General features: G+C 49.8%; 1 protein-coding gene across 1 annotated transcript; it reads right to left on the reverse strand.

Moving 5' to 3' along the window:
- Positions 1 to 629: 629 nt before the first annotated feature.
- ABCD1 (ATP binding cassette subfamily D member 1) lies at positions 630 to 21,192 on the reverse strand. The gene is made up of 11 exons (XM_031944747.1): positions 20,154 to 21,192; positions 19,945 to 20,051; positions 13,827 to 14,007; positions 10,347 to 10,489; positions 10,087 to 10,261; positions 7,709 to 7,803; positions 6,166 to 6,311; positions 5,874 to 6,019; positions 4,151 to 4,235; positions 2,704 to 2,829; positions 630 to 2,411 (listed from the first exon to the last, which is right to left on the reverse strand). Exons 1-11 carry the CDS (start codon positions 20,485 to 20,487, stop codon positions 2,183 to 2,185), a joined length of 1,767 nt encoding a protein of 588 aa, XP_031800607.1. The 5' UTR covers positions 20,488 to 21,192; the 3' UTR covers positions 630 to 2,182.
- Between the last annotated feature and the right edge of the window lie 20 nt (positions 21,193 to 21,212).

A 21,212-nucleotide genomic window follows, 5' to 3' on the forward strand; every position in this document is an offset into this window, starting at 1 on the left:
GCCTGCAAGCCCATACTGTTATTGACGGACACAGGGAAACAAGTTCAGAACCTTGCTCCTAGTCGCCACTGTCAGAAGCACACTTTGAACTTCATTTCCCCCTACTAATCAAGACCCTTCCTTGTTTACAGTGGGCACGGCTAGCACTTTAAGCTTTGCACCTCACAGTTCAATGAGGTAGCTGCCCCGCCCCAGAAGGAAATAAAGGTTCTCCTTGGACTCAGATGCCTGGCATCCTAACTCATGATGTGCACAAGTTGCATCAAGACGCTGCAGCCCCAACATCTACTGGTCAACCTGCCATCTAGGGGAGGGGGTGGGGGGAAGGAGGGGAAAAATTGGAACAAAAGATTTGGCAATTGTCAATGCTGTAAAATTACCCATGCATAGAACTTGTAAATAAGAAGCTATTAAAAAAAAAAAGATGCTGCAGCCCTCCCTCCTCTTCCTCCCCGATAAAATGGGAGCCTCTGCCCCACAACCACCACTATGCCCCAAACAAAAGATGATCCACAGTAATCGCTTAAAGATCTGCATCTGAGAACAAATTAAAATCGGATGTGAAGGGGCAGGTCTCACGGCTGTGGGTGGATTTAACCCCCCCCCCAAAAAAGAATAAAGAGGCGGGATTGAATTTCCAACACATTTTCTTTAATGACTGGGAGAGAGGGTGGAAGAGGACAAGGAGGGCCCGGCTCACCCCCAGCCCCAAGGAGGAGGGCTAAGGCACGCGGCTTCTGTTGTTTCCATCCACAAGTGAGTGTGTGGGTTTGCATAGTTGATCTCCCTCTCCTCCTGAGTACACTTTGGCATTGGGGAAGGGGCAGGGAAAGAAATGAAGGGACCCCTCATAGCATGTTTCCTCCATGGGGGCGCAGAGGTGGGGAGGGGCAAAGTGGTTTTGGCAAGCAGAGGGATATACTTCCCCCTTCCCTAGGTCCCTCGCTTCAGCGAGGTGGCGTGGGGAGTTGGCTGGTAGGTAGTTGGCAGTGTTAGCTGGTGTCAAAGGGAGTCGGGGCAGGCCCACAGATATCGAGGGGACTGGTCTACGCGAGAAATGTCCCCTGCTCCCCTTCTCCGTTCCACTCCACCCTTCAATACTGACACACCAGGGCAAAAGCGTGGGCAGACCAAACCCTTCGTGCCAACAAACCCGGGTAAGGGAACAGTTCCCTTAACCTCTGTTCCTACCTCCCCATCTCTCTGGTGGAATACTCACATTGGCAATCATTACAAATATAAAACTGGATCAAATAAATTACTTAAAAAAGAGAGAGAGAAAGACCAAGATAGTACTACTGAGACAGAGAAAAGACTACATTCTTAAGAGTAGGAAATATTGTGCAATTCTCCCTCTTGTGGGTGGGTGGGCGAGGGCTCTTTGGAACACCGGCGGCGGAGAAGATGGATGAAGTGCCACCCCCGTCCAGCCGGGAGACCACTCCAGTTTGGCAGAGAAGCTGAGAGGTGTTGGGAGATCAGGCAGACTAGAAGATGTCTCGGCGAGGTGGGAAGAGAAGAAAGGAGGAGGAGGAAGGGACAAGAGAAGCGGCGAGAGAGAATTGTGAGCGATATGCAGCCTTCCGTGTGGACTTTGGCTGGCAGTGTGGCGGTAGTGGTCCCAGGCTCCTCACCCACCATACCTGTCATGGCACAAAACCTAACGCCTCTGCCTTCACCAAGAATATAATTGAGGAGGATGCTTGGTGGTACAAGTAGGGCAACAACCAACTCACCCCATCCCAACCCCCTTGGGGAAAAGGAAAGGACTCTGGCTACATACATGCTATCTACTTCACAGTTACTAATTACCAACCAGCCCCCCTCACCCTTCCTCCCTCCAGCTAATACAGACCTGGGGCAAGCCAGGTGTTGGCTGGGCAGATGACAGTTACTAAGGTAAGTATTTCCCCCATCTCTTCACCCCCCCCCACCCCCCAGCAAACAAGTCCCTAGACAGGGATGGGGGGCAGAACCACACAGGATTCTATCTATCTCCTTGGGAGGGAAATGACAAAAGGAGATCCCACTGCTTCCTTTGTGAGATCTGGGGAGATCTGAGGGGCACAACACAAGGTTAAGGAGGGCTGTGGATTAAGGAACACAGGACAAAGTGTCCAGGGATATTTGGCTATAGGATGGTCTCCTGGGCCAGAAGAAGGCCCAGGCTGAGGCCAGGGCCTCAGGGACTGGGGCGGGAGGTCTGAGATGGATCAACATGGTGGAGATCTGCATCTTCACCCAGGATTTCACAAAGTTCACTGAGGCGTTGTTGCATTTTGGGGATGCCCGCCAGCTGCTGCTCCAAACGCTGCTTTTCCTCTCTCAGGGTTAAGCGGGTGACTGTGTCAAGCTTCTCAAATTTCCAGCCCCCTTCACCATCAAACTGTAGCAAGTGTGTGTGGTATTTCCTGTAGGGAGGAAGCCAGTGGGCATGTGTCCCATGCCCGGGCACTAGGTCCTGGGCTTGGCATCCCTAAGCCAGCACCTCTGCTCTGCACTGTTACCATTTCATGGCATCTCTAAGTAAGCAGCAACCCTCTACCCAAAGGGCAATCCTGCGTGCGGCCGATTCCCGTGTGGACTGGGTCTTCAGAAGGGCACCACGAGCCCTGACCCGAAATGTGGGTGAGCAGCCCAAGGCCACTCGGGACTCGTGCCCGCCTGGAGCACAGTGCTCCTTCTGGGGGAGAGGGCACCTACCACAGGGAAGGCCGGTGGGTGATGGAGAGCAGGGCGATGCCCGCGTCCTTAGCAGCCTGGAAAATCTTGCCCTCCACATCAATGCTCACGGCGCTGGTGCATTCATCCAGAAGTGCGTACTTGGGCCTGGAAGGGGAGACAACGAGGAACACAGATCCTTTCCCTTAAAACAGACAAACCAAGAAACCCTTCTCATCTTTGTTGGTGCTCAACACCTTTGCTTGAATTGCTTCCCTTGCTGGAATGCCTGCCAGAAATCCTACCCAACCTCCAAGGCTCAGTTGTAGCCCAGCTCTGCCGGGGGAAAGATCCTATGCACGTTAAGCGCTCGGGGCTTCAGTTCCATCCCCTGGAAAAGGAAGGGGTCGAAGCACCATGACACAGGACCTGGTTCTACAATTGACTATGCTGTCTTAGGCCAGTTCCAACTTCTTTGGGCCTCAGTTATTTGATTTTCAAAAGCCCTTCCACTGCTAAGGGGAAAAGTCCAAGACTTTTCTGAGAGGGAACATCTGCCCTACTCTCCAAAGACTCCAGCTCAGCCTGGCCCCGGCCAGGCAGGGAAGAGAGAAGGCAGAAGGGAAGCTTGCAGAGGGCCCGGGCTCTGCTCTGGGCCCGAGTTCCTGGGTACGAGCAATGCTTTTTGGCTTCACGGCACCTGCCACTCTCAGAATAAAGACCCCTGGAATATTTTGAAAGAGCAGGAATTGCAAAGGAGATGGTTTCTCCCACTAACTTCCCAGCATCCTGAACACCTGCAGCCAGATACACTGCTATGGTTGTCCTCCATTCTAGGGCTTGGTGCTTGCTGTTCATGTCCTCTTCACTCACCAGCCTCAATTTGGGCTGTTGAGCTTCCCCGGGCAGAGGCCCGGGTCAGCCCCCTCCACAGTCTAGCACAGTGCTATCAGCAAGAGGGCTCCCTATGGGGGCTGCATTTTAATGAGGAAGATGTGTCTGAGAACTCTTCCAGTGTCACATCTCTGATCTCAAACATCCAAGAACGAGGAAATGCAGCAAACTCCCAACCACCTGCTTATGGGTAAAGGGACACAAAGGTCTTCAATATGGCCCAAGGGCCAACTCACAGCCTTCCTATCCCTGGCCCAGGGACTCCAAGGTCTACCCTGTTGGGATGGGGCGGGGGGTCCCCCCGGTCCCTTATCCAAGAAAACAGAGACAAACCATTTTGAAGGACAATTGTCCTTTCCAACTTGTACTCTCTTCCAAGGGGATGATGCTCCCATCACCTTCTCCCATCTGGGAGAACACATTGACCCTTCGGTCAGCACCGAGGCCTTTTGTCTTGGTTTTTCTTCATGGGCGGATACCCCAGAGGGACATAGCAAGGAACCCCTCCCCCCACACACACATGCATACTGCCTTCCAAGCTCCCAGTCGGTGTCAGCCAGGCCTGTCCCCTCTCCCCAGCCCAACCCCAACTGACCTGTGGTAGAACATTCGGGCCATGCCGATTCTTTGCTTCTCTCCACCTGAGAGAACATCCTTCCAGTCACAGGAAGCCTCCCAACCTGCAGAGGAAGGAAAAGGAAGAGGAGCCTTAAATTCAGTTTAGAAAAGGTGTTTGATGTTTGACATGTATAAGACCGCCTGCCATCTGGGGGAGGGGGTGGAGGGAGGGAAGGGAAAAGTCGGAACAGAAGTGAGGGCCTGGACAATGTTGAAAAATTACCCAGGCATGTTTTGTATATAAAAAGCTATAATAAAAAAATCATTTAAAAAGTTGTTTGACACCTGTACTATCGCTAATGAGCACTCTGAGAGGAATAGGAAAAAAAAGACAACAATGCTCCTTGTCCTGGGGCTTGGTCTAACAATCGCATCATTTCTCTAGTATGTTAGGGTTTAATAATACTTGGTATTTCTAGGCTGAAGATTTGCAAAATGCCTTGTTAGGTGATTGAATTTGACCCTGCCAGGTAGTGCTATAATTATTATTATTATTTTACATATGAGAAAATTGAGGCTGAAAGATGAATTGACCTTTGAACTTGGGGTCCTGGCCACTGGGCACTACCAGCAGCTTTATAAAATACTTTTTACTTACAACAACCCTGGGGGGGGGGGAATAGTGTGACTCATTACATTTTACAAAGGAGGAAAAGGATGCTCTACAACATTATTGACTTGTCATGATCAACCAATTAATAAAAATGCCATGTCACCCACTGTGCCAAGCACTCTGCTGGAACTGGGGCCCACAGCTAGGAAATGACTCTGAGTCCCAGTCATGCGGGTCCAGAACAAGCATGCCGAGGGTAGGGCTGGGAGGGGTTTGAAGTAATTTAGTATAAAAACAAGGGACTAAACTGAAAAGGATGTCAAGTCAAGAGGCTGGCTTGGACAATAAACGCTACTGGAGCAGAGCTGGCTTTCATATTCTGACCCTCTGACTCCAGAATTGAATCTTTTTCTCTTTTCAGTCTCTTACTCCCTGCTTTCCGAGGGTGGAGGATCAGTGTGAGCACTGAAGTTACCTAGGATTCCTTCCTGGAACTTGTGTGAAACGGGGACAGGGACAGAGCCAGCAAATGAGCAAAGGGAGAATGAGCCTGCTTTGTGAGGGGGACCTGGGACAAATTCTTAGCACAGTGCCTGGCATACAGCAGGCACTGACTAAATGCTGAGAGTGGTGGGGCAAATGTGAGGGAAAAGGGATGGATGTGCCACCACATGACAGGTCCCTTTGGGCCATCAGAGCCAATGTGGGGGCTGCTCTCCCTCTCCCATTCCAAAGACTACAGAGCCCTGACATTCCCTTGTGAAAAAGGAATCTCCCCTATGCCCAAGAGCTCACGGGCTTCAGCGTTTCCCTATGATGGGGTGCGAGCAGAGCTGTCCTCTGCCCCTATGCCAGATTGTCTCTTCTATGCCCCAGGTGTAGAGGAGCACCTTGACTAAACTCCAAATGAAAATAGAGATTAGGGCCGAAGCTTCTCCAAAGAAGGGCCTGTCCGAGAAGGAGCTGGCCAAAAGCCAGGATCACCCTGGGAGGTCAACACGTTCAGCTGTTACCGTGCTTTGGCCAGAGAGGCTTGGAGAAACGTGAGATAATGTATTCTATCTCCACCGTGGAAAGACAACTCCTCTGTGCCTGGATATGGGGATGCTGGGGAAGGGGGGACCCTCCCCAATCCCTGAGCACTCACCTCCTTCCCTCTGGACGATGTGGTTGAGGTTCACAATGTCCAATATGGCCTCCAGGTAGTGGTCAGAGTAGCCCTTCCTTTTCATGTCCTCTATTGTGTCAGGATAGATCACTTGGTCCCTCAGAGAGCCCACTGACATGTAGGGCCTGTGAGAGACATACAGGAGTGGGGGTGCTCACCGATGGCTTGGCTCCTTGCCACGCCATCCCAATAAGTAGCTTGATGACCCCAGATTTGGGACTGCATCCCTGTTTGGGATGCAGAGGCCGCAGAGGCCTACTGTCTCACTCACCTCTGGGGGATGTAAAACATGCGTTGTGGTGGAGGTTTGTAGAGGACTCCAGCATAGGCTGGCCAAAGCCCGCCTAAAATCCGGAACAGAGAACTTTTGCCACAGCCGTTGGGGCCAGTGATGAGCAGGTGCATGCCTTCTTCCACCTATGGGAAGAGTTACAGGAGTGATTTAGTACACCAAGTGTATTCTTTAGGAGACTTATATTCCCTCCCTTCTTTTCCTTTTGAGAACCTCCCTGTTACCCATGACAGCAAGTCCAAATCTTGAACCCAAGGGCCAAAGTTTTTCAGGATCTAATCCCATCCCTCTACCACAGACGGGCCGCTCTCCTCACTTGGCTGGCTTCCATCTCCAGATCTCTGCATGGGCCATTTCCTTTGTCTGGAAAGCCTAGGGCTTCTTTCTTGGCTCAATCCTCCACATCTTTCAAAGCTTGGCTCAGGTCCCACTTCTCCCAGGAAGTCTTCCCCGGTACTAGCTGGCTCCCACTTAGCTTGCTCTTTTCCCCTTTTATGAGGGCTACCCATGGTAGCTGCTGGGCAAATCTTGCATATAGTGTGTGCTAGGTAAGCATTTGCTGTCTTTCCAACCCTCCCCAGTCTTTGAGGTTTAGCTTGGGCCTACCTTCCTCCATACACATTGATTTCTCCCCTCCTTCTCATAACCAGTGTACTTTGTGTTGGCATCAGTCTACTTAACACTCAAACATTCTGTTTCCTATTTGGGAAGCTAGTTGCTTTCATGAGACTGGAAGCTCCCTGAGAACAGGCACAGAAAGGGATTTTATTTCTTATTTCCCTACCCCACCTTCCCCCCATGGAGTTGGGCTCCATGAACATGGAAGGACTAGTCCACCTGGGCCTTTCTTTCAATGCTGATCCTCCCTAGTGCATATAAAAGAAAATTTCATTCCCAATGACTGCATCTCTTGAAAGCAGAATCCAGCCTTAGAGCAGCAGAGCCTTTCTGCTCATAGGTCAATGTGTGAAGGTCCTGAGAGCAGGAAGTTCAAAGGGCAATGGGTGCCAGCCCTTAAGTCCCCGGAGCACAGGGTCAGAGGAGTAGGATCTCTTTCTCAATCTGCCTGGAAGGTGGGAGGAGTAGACCCAGAGCTCACTGAGAGATAAGCAGGAGAACTAGTAGCAGTCAGGCTCAGGGACCGTAGGCCAGCTCTCAACGATCATTGGCCTCCTTGATCAATTCTGCCCTGCTGGCAGCACATGTGACCTGGAGGTTGCTCACACTAACCTTGGATCCGAGGGCACTGTCCTGATGCCAACACATGCAGATCACGATTGCCCAGGCCTGAGGTTTTTCTCTGGGGAATTCCTCTTACCCTCAGATTACAGAGTCATCTATTAAACCTTGGAGCTAGGAGGAAGCTCCGAAACTATCTAGATTAGATGGGCAGTAAGAGAAGCCTAAGACACACAGCTGATGGGTGTCTGCCTTGGAATTCTCCCTTCTAGCTGCCCCTGGAGAAGCAGCCTTTCCCCTGTGCCAGGGCAGAGCCTGACAGCACATGGAGCCTCTGGCCTACCCTGATGTTGAGGTTGGCCACCACCACGTCTCCTGTTGGGGTGATGATGGGGATGTTCTCACAGATGATCCCTTGCTCCACATCCACTACCTTGCCTGAGGGGAAAAGGAAAGGGAGAAAGAGCAAGGAAGGCTGGTTACCCCAAGGCCGGCAAGCGGGTGGGAGGGGCTGCTGCGAGGCCTAGAAAGGTACTGAAGAGCCTGCAGGCCACCGCTCCCTGGAAAGCCACTGAGAACCCCACTGAGTTGTTAGAGGATGGAACACTGATGACTGAGTCCCCACAAGCTGGGATGAGGCAGGACTAGGAGGCTCTTACAGATCCTTTCCCAGTGGCAACTGGGGGTCCCCAAGGGCAGAACCATCACACCTAATATGCAGGAAACAGTCTCTCCCTTGCCTGCTTCCAAGTCACATCTCAGCTCCCCTGCCTGCTCTCCAACCTTTACCTTTGAGCTTTTAATACACATACTCTAATACAGGGATCCTCAAACTACGTCCATGGGCCAGATTTGGCAGCTGAGGATGTTTATCCCCCTCACCCAGGGCTATGAAGTTTCTTTATTTAAAGGCCCACAAAACCAAGTTTTTGTTCTTACTATAGTCCGGCCCTCCAACAGTCTGAGGGATAGTGAACTAGCCCCCTAGTTAAAAAGTTTGAGGACCCCTATTCTTACTCACACACATTCTCACACTCACACAGCACTTGAACACGCCTATATGTGCACTCATACACAACTCACATATATTTAGACACACACACACACACACACACACCTGGGCACATCAACTCCCACACACCCTCATACACACCTCACATGCACACATTCAGCCATATAGGCACACATTATTCACATACACGTGCACTCCCACAAACACGCACTGTTCTGGCCTGCCTCATCAGCACAGCAGTTTATCCACTGCCCCCACAACACATGATGCTCGTGCTCGTGCTCAGCCCTCTGTGTCTATGTGCGTTCTGTCTCTTTCCCCTTCCCTGGACTATCCCAACCTGTCTCCCTTCCATCTTTCCTTTAACTTTCCTCCCATCCCTCCGGGAAGCATTCTTTCCCTAAACACTCGTGCTTATACACTTCTCTTCTGCCACCTGTCCAAGCAGCACCGTTTACCCATCACATGTATGCTACCTCGGATCGTCTGCAATTGTTCTCATATCAGAACGAGGACGGCTAGGGCTGGAGCCGTGGCTCTTTTCTGTACCCGCCCATGCAATGCCTAGTGGGATACAGGATGAATGCCTACCCTGGAGGACAGAGTGGTGCATTGCCTGGAGTTCTGATAACTGTGCTGACTCTGGAGGCCAGCACGGGACTTGAATTTTGCCCTACCGTGGCAAGCAGGGACTAGAGGGAAACGGGGGGGAAAGGCAAAAGAGACAATTCATGGGCACTCTCAGATGTAGGGTAGGCACACTGAGGGATCTACACAGAGCAAAGAACATGAGCTTGGAGCCTCCTGAGGGACACAGAATGTAGTGTAGGTTTCTCACATACAAAGCACATGCAAATCAGCACTTAAAAGCTCCTGATCTACAGGTTAGCAAAGGCTAGAAGCAGTGGGGTAGGATGAGTGAGTGCACATGTAGACATCCATGAATTTGTACAGCAGCTGGCAATGGGCATCTACAAAAAGAAGTTGACAGGGATCCCAGAGGGCATCGGACTGACCAACCATTGAGTAGGAACTCCCTGACAAGAGATCATCCAGCAGCCACTCGGAGACTTTTCCTGACTATCCATAGCACTGGACTTGGAGTCAGCAGGTCTGGCTTAGTAATTAACCTCTTCATGGGACTCTGGACAAGTTACCTTTCTGGGCAGTTCAGTTATTAAATTTAAAAAAAAAAAATTTTTTTTCTCATCTGAAAAATGAGGGCATTAGACTAGATGACCAACAGCATCCATTTTCCCTCTTATCCCTCTAATCCTAGCTATCCAGTGAGCCCATGACACGTAGCAGGAGCAGCCATGAAGAGCCACATAAGGATGACAGATAAAGCCCGCCCCTCTGGGAGCGTCTCTGCATCCAACAGGTCATCTCAGGGAAGGCGTCAGCAGGGAGAGGAACCTTGAGCTGGGTCCTGAAGGATGTGGGGGATCCAGAGGGACAGAAAGGAATTGAGAAGATAGGCAGGAACCAGATAAGCACGGTCTATCCAGAGCAAGGGCAGAGAGACATGAGTTTGGAGACATGGGATAAAACTGAATTGGAGGGACTTAATGATGGACTTAAGAGTTAAGACCGTGTGACAATAACAGGCAACCATGGAGGCAACACGAGTCAGAAACCATTCAAAAGACAACAGGCGCTTGATATGTTGATTCAATGAATGAATGAAAGGAAACAAAGCAAGTGCTTACCTTTGATTTTCAGGGGCCCCTCCATACGCACCCCATGCCTCACAAGAGCTCCAGGTCTGGCCTTCACTGGAGAGTCCTCTTGTTCCCCAGGCCTCTTGAAACTACCTCGTTGGACATCCTCAAATACCTGGAACATTTCATACACTCGGGCAGTGTAGCCAGCCAGTTCTGTCACCTGGGGGGGCAGGAGGGGTGAGGAAAAATCAGTCTTGGCCTGGCACTCTGGAAGGAAGCCTGGAGCAAGCCGGGGGCAAGAATACCTCTTTATAGGAAGACATAACTCGCTCAATAGCATCCGCAGCAGCTGTGAGCAGGTTACGGGCAATTGTGAAGGCTTCAGTGCGCTCACTCACCAGGTCTTCTTCCTTCATCTCCAAGGCTGCTTTTTTTACTGCCTCTGAGTCTACATAGGAAGGATGGGAGAAGAACAGAGAGTTAGCTATAGGACTTATATTTCCACTGGCCTAGCCAATTTTACCTCCATAGATCAATCTTCCAACAGATCCCGATTGTCTCATGGACAGTGTGCAAACTCCTTGAGTGGCTGTATCCAAAGCCCTTGGTAACCAGGGTCTGACCTACCTTACAGCTGTCCCCCTATAAGCACCCCCTGGAGATGTGAGAAGCTTGTCTCTCTAGTTCACTTAGAAGCCTTTTGGGGGGAGGGGAGCAGGGCAAGCTTGTGCTCGATGCTTCTTTCTAGTCAGTCTGGCCTCCAATGGCAGGGCTTCATCTTGGTCCTCAGAAATGGCAAAAAGGCAGCAGTGGCAGCCCCACTCCTCTTCCAGCTGGCTCTGGGCTAAACATGAGCAGTGACTACAACATAGTCATACAACAGAGCCACTACCCCAAGACAGCCAGGTATTTGAAACATATTCATTTCCCGGCTATGGTGGTCTAACAGAACAGGACCAACATTACCTATTTCTCTTATAGTTCCATAGTGCATAGCACTGGGTACACAGTGAAGGCTAATGGAAAGAGTATGGAACTAATCAAGATTTTTAGGAGACCCAGGTTCTTATCTTGGCTCTTCTACTTGGTTTCCCCATTTGTAAAATGGGGGTAATAATTTCTGCCCTATCTCTCTTACTTGGTTGTCATGAGAATCAACTGAGGCAATGGAAGTGAAACTGCCTGGATAATCCCAATGCCATGTTAAAGGAAAAGCTCAATGACCAGCCCAATATGTGCCAAGAGCCATGGCCTCTTGGCTATGTGCCATCTCTGCATCATAACCTCCAATCCTTCTTTGGATGAGGGAGGCAAGAAGACAGCATTATGGCCTGAAAGAGTCACGGGGGCACAGGGAGTCTGAATGAATGGGGCTTGCCAATCTCATCATATGAAAGGCCACTTAGGGGCAATGGGAATCAGCAGTCACTACCTCACTACCTCTATGACAGGCACTGTATTGAGAGGCTCAATTTGGAATCATGGATTCTGGGCACTGAGGGGACCTCTGAGATTATTGCGTTTTCCAGATAAGAAAATAAAAGCCTAGAAAACATATGCTATGGCGGAGAGAAAAGAGGGATTGGAGAAGGAAAAGGGGAAAAATTAATTACAAGAAGTCATACTCTAAGGGTGCAGGGTCTGATATTAAAAAGCAGCTGATGCCCATGAAAACCACACTGGACTTGGGAGTCAGAAAACCTAAGTTTGGGTTCCCTCTTTGCCACTTAGCTAGCCACACAATCTTTAGCAAGATCCTTTTGAACCTCATTTGAAAATGAGGGGGTTATATGCTGGCTAATCTCCAAGATCGCCTCTAGGTCTAACATACTATGCTTCTATGGTTTTCCTTGGAACACAGAGACTAATAGAATAATAGGGAAAAGAACTCTCAAGATGGGGAAGAATGGACCACTGCCTACTGAAACAGGAAGATGGAGTGCATTCTGAGGCACTAGTCACTTGTCAAAAGGGATAAACATGTACAGGCCCAGAAAGGTCATAAACGTGTGGGAACAGAACACTCCTGGCTCAGGCGGGCCAGGGTGAGAAGACAATGCAGGGAGCGTAGTGGCCGTGGCTGCCCATTATGCATAATTAGCTTCTGGTTATCTCCTTCTAGGTGAGCCCTCTAGAGGTTATCTGTGTTTGATCAGGAAGTCACTGCTAAAGACTGGGCAATAAGCCATTTTATCAGCATGAGAGACTCTGTCTCTTGAGCTAAGAGGCTTTGACTCTGCTTATTTAAATCCTAGCTCACATCCAGTCTCCAGTTGTCATCTTGCTGTCTGCAGCTCTTGTTGGATATTGAGCACTAATTACCTTTTTTCATGATGTTGTGTCTTGTCTTCTCCATTAGTGAGTTTCATTTGTATAAGCTGGGACTGAATAAATGTTTCATAGTCATGGAATGTCAGAACTGAAAGAGAACTTAAAAATCATCTAGTCTGACTTTTTCATTTTACAAATGGGGAAACTGAGGCTAGAGAAAGGTAAAGATTTTAATACGGAAGTTACTATTCCACCCTTTTCCCCTAATATGTACCAGCCCCATACATACCTTGTAGATCCCTTCTTAAACTGTGGTTCATGACCCCCCACATAGGGTCTTTTAACTGAATGTGGGGGGGGGTCACAAAATTATGATTTTATTATCAGCAAATATTTGATCTGTATAACTGTTTTATATACCTATAGATCCAGGGCCACATAAAAATGTCTCAAGTGAAAAGGAGTTATGAGAAAAATTTAAGAAACCCTATTATAGATGATGGGGGCTGAAAAACAAGCCAAGTAATGAACAAGACATAGTTCTACCTACAGTAATAACAAGAGAACAAAAGCAAAGGCATATATAGTAACAAAGAAGATAAAACTATCCCTAATTGCTGATATTATACTTAGAAAACTCCAGAGAATCGGTTTAGAGACTGAGACAATGCTTTCAGAAGGATAGCAAAATACAGAATAAATCCCAAATTACCAGCACTTCTATAGAATATTAACAAAAACTGTCAAAGAAATAAGAAAAATTCTATTATAAATAACTATGAAATGTATAAAATATCTGAATTAACCTACTAACACATACCCAGGATTTATATAAATAAAACTACAAAAAATTGTTGGCAGAAATAAAAGGAGACAAATAATTGGAGAAGCATTCACTGCTCGTGGTTAAATCATGTCAATAAATGACAATACAAGATAAGTTCATTTATATATTCAGTGCTACACCAAATTACTTCAGAGATACTTTTTTTAGAACTAAACAATAACAGAAAAACAAAAGGCTTAGAATGCCAAGGGAAATAATGAGAAAATGTTTGAATGAAGGATGCATAGTATTAATAGAACTCTAGATTTCTTCCTGCTCAGATATAGCTTGCTCTGGACAAGGAGAAGACTTAGCTTAAAGTAGAGTAGGATTTTTCTGACTGGCAGGCAGTATAAAAAGTGAGTCTTGGACCAGGAAGGAGGCAGAAAAATTGGGCTCTGGGCCTGACTCAACTATTCACTAGACACAGGGCCCTAAGCCAGATCACAGATGTGGATCTGCCGTGGTGCTTAGAGTCATCTGGTTCTGACAAGCGAGCAACTAAGAGGTCAAGTGGCTTAGCTCAGATAATGTGGGGAGTGGAGAGGTGGGGGTGATTGACAGCTGTACCCAGGTCCTGAGCATACACCTCTCCCCAGTTCTCAGTCTCAGTGGGGGGGCCACATCTGGAGCTAGACCTTTTTGTGGTATCTGTTCCCAGACTCTTCTCCCCACAGGCTCTTCTTACCTGTCTCTGAATAGCCAACAGCAGTGATGATAGGTACGGCAACCATGACGAGGCCCGAGGCACTCCACACGTACTTCATGAGGAACTGTTCCAGCATGACATACCAGAGCCTTTCCAGAAGAATGAGGTTAATCTGGGAGGCCAGGTCTTGGTACGAGTGCTGCAGCAGGGCCAGTTCCACCTAGGAGACAAAGAGGCTCAGTGAGCACCTGCACTCCCCCTGCCTTTGGGGACTAAGCCTCGTTCTAGGTGAGCAGCCTGGGCAAGGAGCATGACATGCAGTCAGTGAGGTATTTGCATAATCACTTGACTAGAAAGAATCAAGACCAGGGACCCTTAACTTTCCCGGCAACCCGGACCATTTGTACAAAGTGATAGAACCCTTTCCAAAAATGTTTTTAATGGCATTCAGATTTTAAACCCCCGGTCCAAATCAATCTTCTCATTCTCAACAATGGAAAGGGGAAGAGAAAGAAATCCTTGACCATGGTGTCTACTTATGTGAAAGGGACATTTGCAAGTCAGACCCTGTGATATTGTGATCAGAATTGGGGTTAAATATACATAGATACTCTGTACATTTACACACACACACACACACATACACACGGTCCCCAATTCACAAATAGATTTTGTTTCCAGTAGTTCTTTACAAGTAGATAGTTTGGAACAAGGTCCCAAAGTTTCCAAGTGATGATTCAAGTCAACAAAAAATATTTTAAATGCACATGGTCCACATATATCAACTCCACTATCTACCATATAGAGCATTGTTTCTGTGAGAAATCTCATTCCGAAGTACTGCTGGGGAAACCAAAGGCACATCTACCACCATAGATGCAGCCCTAGAAGTAACAAAGGCTCATTCCCTTCCCTTCAGGTCTCTTATCTCAGGGAAAGCTGAGACAACTTTTATTTCAAAGACCTTTTAAGGCCCTTCCAATATCTGTATCACTCAGCCAACCCCTTTGATTTACAGATGTGGAAACTCAGGAGGTAAAGTGGCTTGCCCAAGGTCACACAACTGCTAGGCATCAGTCAGAGTTGAGAGTCAACACTATTTTCAAATGACCTTGTCAGAGAATCAGAGTATCAGAGTGGGAAGAAGGTGAGGAAGCTCTGTGGTGGTGAGGAAAGGGAGAAGAGGAAGGGGAAGGGGAAGGAGAAAAGGAAGGGGAGAAAAAGGGGGAAGGGACCATGGATTGAAGATCTGGAAGGAGCTTTAGAGTTCAACTGGCTCTTATACATGAGACCAAGTGACTTAGCAGAGGAAAGGGGAAAGGAGGATCTTCAGTGCTAACAGGAGTAGGACAAGGGAAGGGACTAAGGGCCCTGGCAGTAGGAAGGGTGAAGTTCCCCAGTCCTGGTGAGTGCCAGGTGGAAGTTGCAGCTAGGAAACAAATCCTTGACCATGGTGATATAAGGGACAATTACAAATCAGACTTCAGAGTCGGAATGAGCACATGGAGCATATGGAGCATAGACCTCACTGCATTTCTTAGCTCCCCAATACTCATATCACTGCAAAAGACAGTCAGTTACCAGTTACAGCAATGGCAAATACCCATGACAGATAATCTCAAAGAAAAGATACTGAAAGTCACTTCTAGTTGACTTTGAAATAGTATCTCTATATTGGGTGTCCCCAAAGTCGATTTCAGTGCAATTTTAAGCTAGTCAAGCTTGAACTATGTGTGTGTATAAGTATGATAAAAATATATACCTTTCATATGTTTACCCTGAGAGTTAAATTGGGAAAAGGGGTTTGATCTGGCTGAGGGATCCCTAAAGTGGGAATCGGGACGCCTGGGTTCTGGTCTTGTCTCTACTGACCTTGGAAATAAACTTACATACATGCACACACATACATACATACATGCACATGTGCTCACACACACAAGCAACCCAAGGACAAAAGTTACTCTACAATTATATTTCTTTCCTGAACGCATTTACAACCTGATATACACAAGGGAGCTGCTTAAAATTCAAAATAAGTCAGATTGAAGCTCAGTGTGAACGTTAAGTAGCGAGTGCGTACAATAAGTAACAAACACGGGTCTGAAGTAAGGCCCGGGTTCTAAAGTTCCGCAGTCACCTGGGGCTTCTGGCTTCTCCTGAATAGCATTTCCCCAGGTAGATCTATTAAGGACTGAGGCTGTGGACATGGAGCAGCTCCTCCTCAGTCTCCTGACTGTGCTGTGGGAAACCACCTCTCCTGCTTGTCTCCTCGACAGCAGGACCTGTTTTGGTGAGCTGCCTTGGTTCCCCCCCAAGCTGACCACACCTTCTCTAGTGCTGCTCTGGAGGGACTGAACTTGAAATCCTCCTGCTTGGCCCACTGACTCTCTCTGGACACCCGGTGCTGAAGCTCAGGCAGCCCTGCTTGCTGACTTTTTGGATTCATCTCTGCTTCCCTGCCATTGTCCACAGCATGTCCTTCTTCTTTCATCTCCTAGCCCTACCTCCATCAGCGATCTTGGCATCTCACCTTGACTGCACCTTTACAGAGAAGATGGTGGCGATCCACCTGAGATCCCTCCATGCTCTCCTCCAAACACCCCTTTTACAGGTTTTCCTCTAAGTCTGGCTGGCCTCCTAATTCTAGTCTTTCTGCTGCAACTCATTTGTCACAGACCGAGCAAAGTATTCGTTCTAATCTACAACTTTGATCTCAGAAATAGTAAAATCAGAGTCAGGAGCCCTGGCTCCAGCTGTGTCCCTGGGCAAAATGTCCTCTTTCTGAGCCTGTTTCCTCCAATTTATAGTCTCATAGAATTGCCTGGGTCACTGAGATTAATTAAAGTCACAGGTTTATAGATGTGGGGCTGGAAAGCACCTGGAGGAAACTAAGGCCCAGGGAGGTTAAGGGGCCTGCCCAATTTAGTAAGGATCAGAGTTGGGATTCAGATCCAGTGGCTGTGACTCCAATGACATCGTTTGTTTGTTTTTTTTCTTTGTTGCTTCCCCTGTTCTGGATCAAATAGTCAAAGGTAGAATTCAGGTCTGTGGCCCAGCCCTCTACTCTAACCACTATTCCAGGGGTTCTTAACCTTTTTGGGGTCAGTCTTCTTTCACAGTCTGGTGAAACTTAAGGACCCTTTCTGAGAATCATGTTCATTTTACAAAGTATATTCAAGAACCCCTGGCTCAGGCTGCTTTAATGTACTCGGATTTATAGTCTAGCTATCTGTGTACAAGCCTCACCATGTGTACCAGCCTGGGAGGGCAAGACAAATGTTTTTCAGCTGTGTCCCCCAGATGGGACCTGCAATAGGGACTTGGGAAATGATTGTGAAAAAAAAACTGAGGGAAACGAAGCTGTGGCCCAGCTGACACAATAGCTGTGCTGCCGTCCTGTGGCTTTGATAGAGCCAAATAAGCACTCCTCCTCTAATTATCTCTCCTATAAATCCAGATTGTCATAGATTGAATCACAGTTGCTTAGAGCAAGTTTTGCCAGTAAAGAGATGAGTGTGCGCCCTAGGATCCAGAGACCTACTGGGCATAGAGTGGGGCCTGCTGGACAATTTAGCTTTGGAGACTTTGACAAGTAGCTCAAAACCTCTCTCGAGGTGTCCTTCCCGGCGGGGGGGGGGGGGGGGGGGGGGGGGCAGGGGGGGGAGGAGCTTGGGGGGGGATCAGAGATCCCAAACCCTGTAACTGTAAGTTGTAAGGGAGGGCAGCTCCCTGTACAGATGTACTCAGGCAGATCTTTGTGTGAATAGACATGTATATGTACATATGCATATACACACTTTGGAGTGTGCATATGCTGAGGCTCCCTCCCTACCTCCCACTCAAATACACACTTCCCTCACAAGCCACGTGTGGCTGGCCAAGCTGAGGGAGAAAGGTTTCCCCAAGCACACAGTTTAGGACCGGCAGGGGGGGGAGGAGCTTGGAGAAGGCGCCCCCCCTTCAAGGCTCTGTCCCACAGAGAGCTCAGGGGGTGAGTCTGCAGGTGAGCAGGAGGCTGTGGGACTGGAGAGTCCCATTCCCAAGCTCAGGGTGAAAGTGAAACAAAGAGGCCGGCGCCTGCGCGGTGAAGCGGCAGCCAAGGAAGTGGAGAGGAGAGAAAGGGAGCAGTGGCCTTGAGTAACCTTTCCCGGAGCCCTGGGGTTAGGCAGCTGAGGCAGGGCCGATTCCATTCTGTTAGAACATTCCAGAGGCCCCAGCCACTGGTGGTGAAAACCAAAACACATCAGAATCCCGAGCTTTATGCCAGTGAAGGCAGGGACCCAGGCGGATCCCGGAGCCAGGCGGGAGAGGGCAGTGGGATGTGGCCAAGTGGCGGAAGGGTGGGTCGCCCTCCTGGGAAGCATGGGCAGGAAGTGGCCCACACCAATTTTGTCTCCCGAGGGGGCTCTGGTTAGGATGGGGAGAATGAGCTCAAGACGCTTTCAAGTGTCCAATTCCCTCCTGGGAAGGAGGTCCTGCTGGAGTGCTGGAGTGGGGAAAGGGTACAAAGAGATAGCTGGCAGCTGAGGCCAAGCCAAACAGGAGTTACACAACTTCCTCGTGACCTCTGCCCACTGGGCCTGTTATCTCAGCATCCTCTCATTCCCTCCCTTTCAAGGAAATGAGGAAGGGGGAAGGTCCTGGGGCCCCAATCTGGCTGAGAAACTTGGCAGGCAGGGGCTATGGAGGTACTGAAGCCCCAAGAGGAGGAAGGAGGTCAGAAAGGCTTGACCTCTAACCCCAAATAGCCAGTCTTGGCTGGTGCCGCTTGTTAACCCCGCTTGGGTCTGAGTCATTCTTTGAACGCCCCTGCCTCCCAGAGGCCCCTCTGAGGGCTACCTGGATTTCAACAACTGAGAACAGGGAGGAGCCAGATGATGAAGGAGCTGAGGCTCGATTCAACCAGCTCAAGTCACATGGCAAAAAGCAGCAGCTCTCCATTTCCCCCTTTCCCCAGCCCGGGACCAACAATAGTCCAGATTTCCCAAACACTGACAACCCTACATTTTGTCTCTCCCAGTCCCTCTGACTCTGCATTTCTTCTTCCCCGCCCACCCCTCTGCTGGAAAGCCAAGAGCTTGGTCCTCAGAGATCACATCCCCAGTCCTTGGCATCTTCCCAGTTCAGTCATTAGGGTAGACTCAGCCCTAAGACTTCCTGGGGCTCTGGGCAAAAGGGAACTCGCCCTAGAGCATGGAAGACTGGGAAAAACTTCAAGGAACAAGGCTAAAGGGGGCCAGGCAGGTTTTTGGGGATGGAGTGAGACAAGCAGAGACTTGAATGGGATGCTCTAGTCTGAAACCGCTAAGATTTTCTGGCAGCCAGTCTCAAAAACAAAATAAACAGAAGTGTAAAAGAAAGCAGGAGTTTGTAACATGGATAGCACTGGCAAAGAACCCCTCACCATCATGTTTCCTTGTGCCACTCAGAGCTCTGGCATTTCTCCCTTCCCCTAGCCGACCAGATCACATCCTAGTTTATGCCCAATCTCCAACTCATTTGTCTCAGCTAAACTCTCCTTTTCTGCAACCAGCCCAGGCATGCAGTCTGAAAAGTAGCCCCCACCCCATGCAGTTTGGTCCTCCACCAGAACCAATAATTCCCCAGTCCTTCCTATTTCTCCCAGCCAACTCTCAAGAACTGCTGTAAGCTCTTTCCCAGTGTGTGGCCTGGCAAGAACCTCCTGCACCATTCCATGGTTCCCTCATGTGCCCTCAGCATGCTGGGCATTAACCTCGAATGGCCTCATAAAGGCGATCTCGAGCTTGGTCCAAACTCTCTCGAATGCAATAGTAGCAGCAGTTCCCCTATTGCGGTAGTCCTGGCCACCAGTCCCTCAAACCTTTGGGAGTTCTTCCGAGCATTTTCCCTAGTCAGGAAGTTACTTACTGCCTCTTAATGGTTGGGTCTAGCCTCCTGTCTTCTGGCCTATTTCCCCCAGACGCTGAGCTTGCCTGCAGTCAGTGATGAAGGTCTCTCAGCTACCACTCTAGTACATGCTTGTTCCCCTGTTGAATAAGGCTCTAGGGCCAACTCAAGACTTGAGTACAGCCACATTTCGTGAGGGACTCTCCAGTGCACTGTAGGCGGCTTCCATGTTGCTACTCGTGCTAAGCTCTCAGTTGGTTGAAACTAGAGTGCGTGAGCCGTGTTCTACTATGGCGAGTTGCGAAGCTTGAGCGCAGGTCTCCAGGATAAAGGATAGGCCCATGTCACGAAGGCCTGGTCGCAGTGCGATGCAGCGGTACTGCAGCAGTCTGCTGTCTGAAGGTCAATGACTGGTTGCTGCGTGACAATGCAGGGCCAGGCGCCTGCCTAGGGCGGCCACGTAAGCCGCGCAGAAGGTGCCGCTGACCAATTGCTGACCGTGATTGCAGGACCAGCAGCGTAAGCGCTCCTGCACAAGACGTTCAGGAAGAGTTGAGCGCAGCAGCCAGAGCAGCCGGCGCAAGAACACGCGGTTGGCGGCGGCGCTGCCACCCACCGTCCCAGCTCCTGAAGAGGCTGAGGTGCTGCGGGACTCCGTCTCGGCCAAGGACAGGGTCTGGGCCCGGGGCCCCCGCGGGGGCGACGATGTCGCCAGGTATTGGCGCACCAGGGGGTAAATCTTGTGCACCCCGTAAGCGGTCAGGGCCAGCACCACGGCCAGGCGCCTCAGGGAGACCGAGCGGGAAGGCCGGGCCTTCGAGAGCACCTGCATGGCGCCCACTAGGGAAGAATGGGCACACAAGCTTTACGCGGGGGCTGTTGGGAAGGTTGCCCAGGTAACTGGAACCCTGTGGACAGGCCCCTTAGGCCGTTTCCTAGGAAACCGGGGGTGCAACAGGGCATCTACTGTGGTGATTGCTCCGGCAACCGACCAGGTACCTCTCTCTGTGCTCTCTGTTCTAGGTCTCTGGTCTCTCCTCCGTCTTAATCTTTGCCTCTCCCCTATATCACTCCTCTATGTCTCTGTCTTTCTTCAGGTTGTCTCCTTTCTAACTGCACTTTTTATCTCTTCAGTTTGTCTCTACTGCCTCCTCTCTCAGTCTCTTTGCCTATTCACCCTCCTCAGGCAGTCAGTGATCCCTTCGACCCGGACAGCCTCGTGGACCATATAAGGTCAGGATGTGGGGTCCGGAGAAGGGAGTGCTATCTTCTCTTCCTCCACCTCCTCCTCCTCTTCTTCTTCTTCCTCCTCCTCCTCCTCCTCTTCTTCCTCTTCTCAAGGCGCGGCCCCTCCCCAGGGCAGCAAACTCTACCGCTCTTCAGGCAGACTGGAGCGACAGTGACTCCGCCACCGGCCCATAATCCCCACCCATCACTCCCCCGGGGCGAGCGAGATGGGGGGGGGGGGGTGGAGAGGAGGAGGAGGAGGAGGAGGAGGAGCTGCAGCTGCTTCAGCAGCCGCGAGCTACAACAACCCCGCCCATCTCACGCCTCTAG

The sequence above is a fragment of the Sarcophilus harrisii genome, chromosome X (genome assembly GCF_902635505.1).
Source record: "Sarcophilus harrisii chromosome X, mSarHar1.11, whole genome shotgun sequence".
Lineage (NCBI taxonomy): Eukaryota > Metazoa > Chordata > Mammalia > Dasyuromorphia > Dasyuridae > Sarcophilus > Sarcophilus harrisii.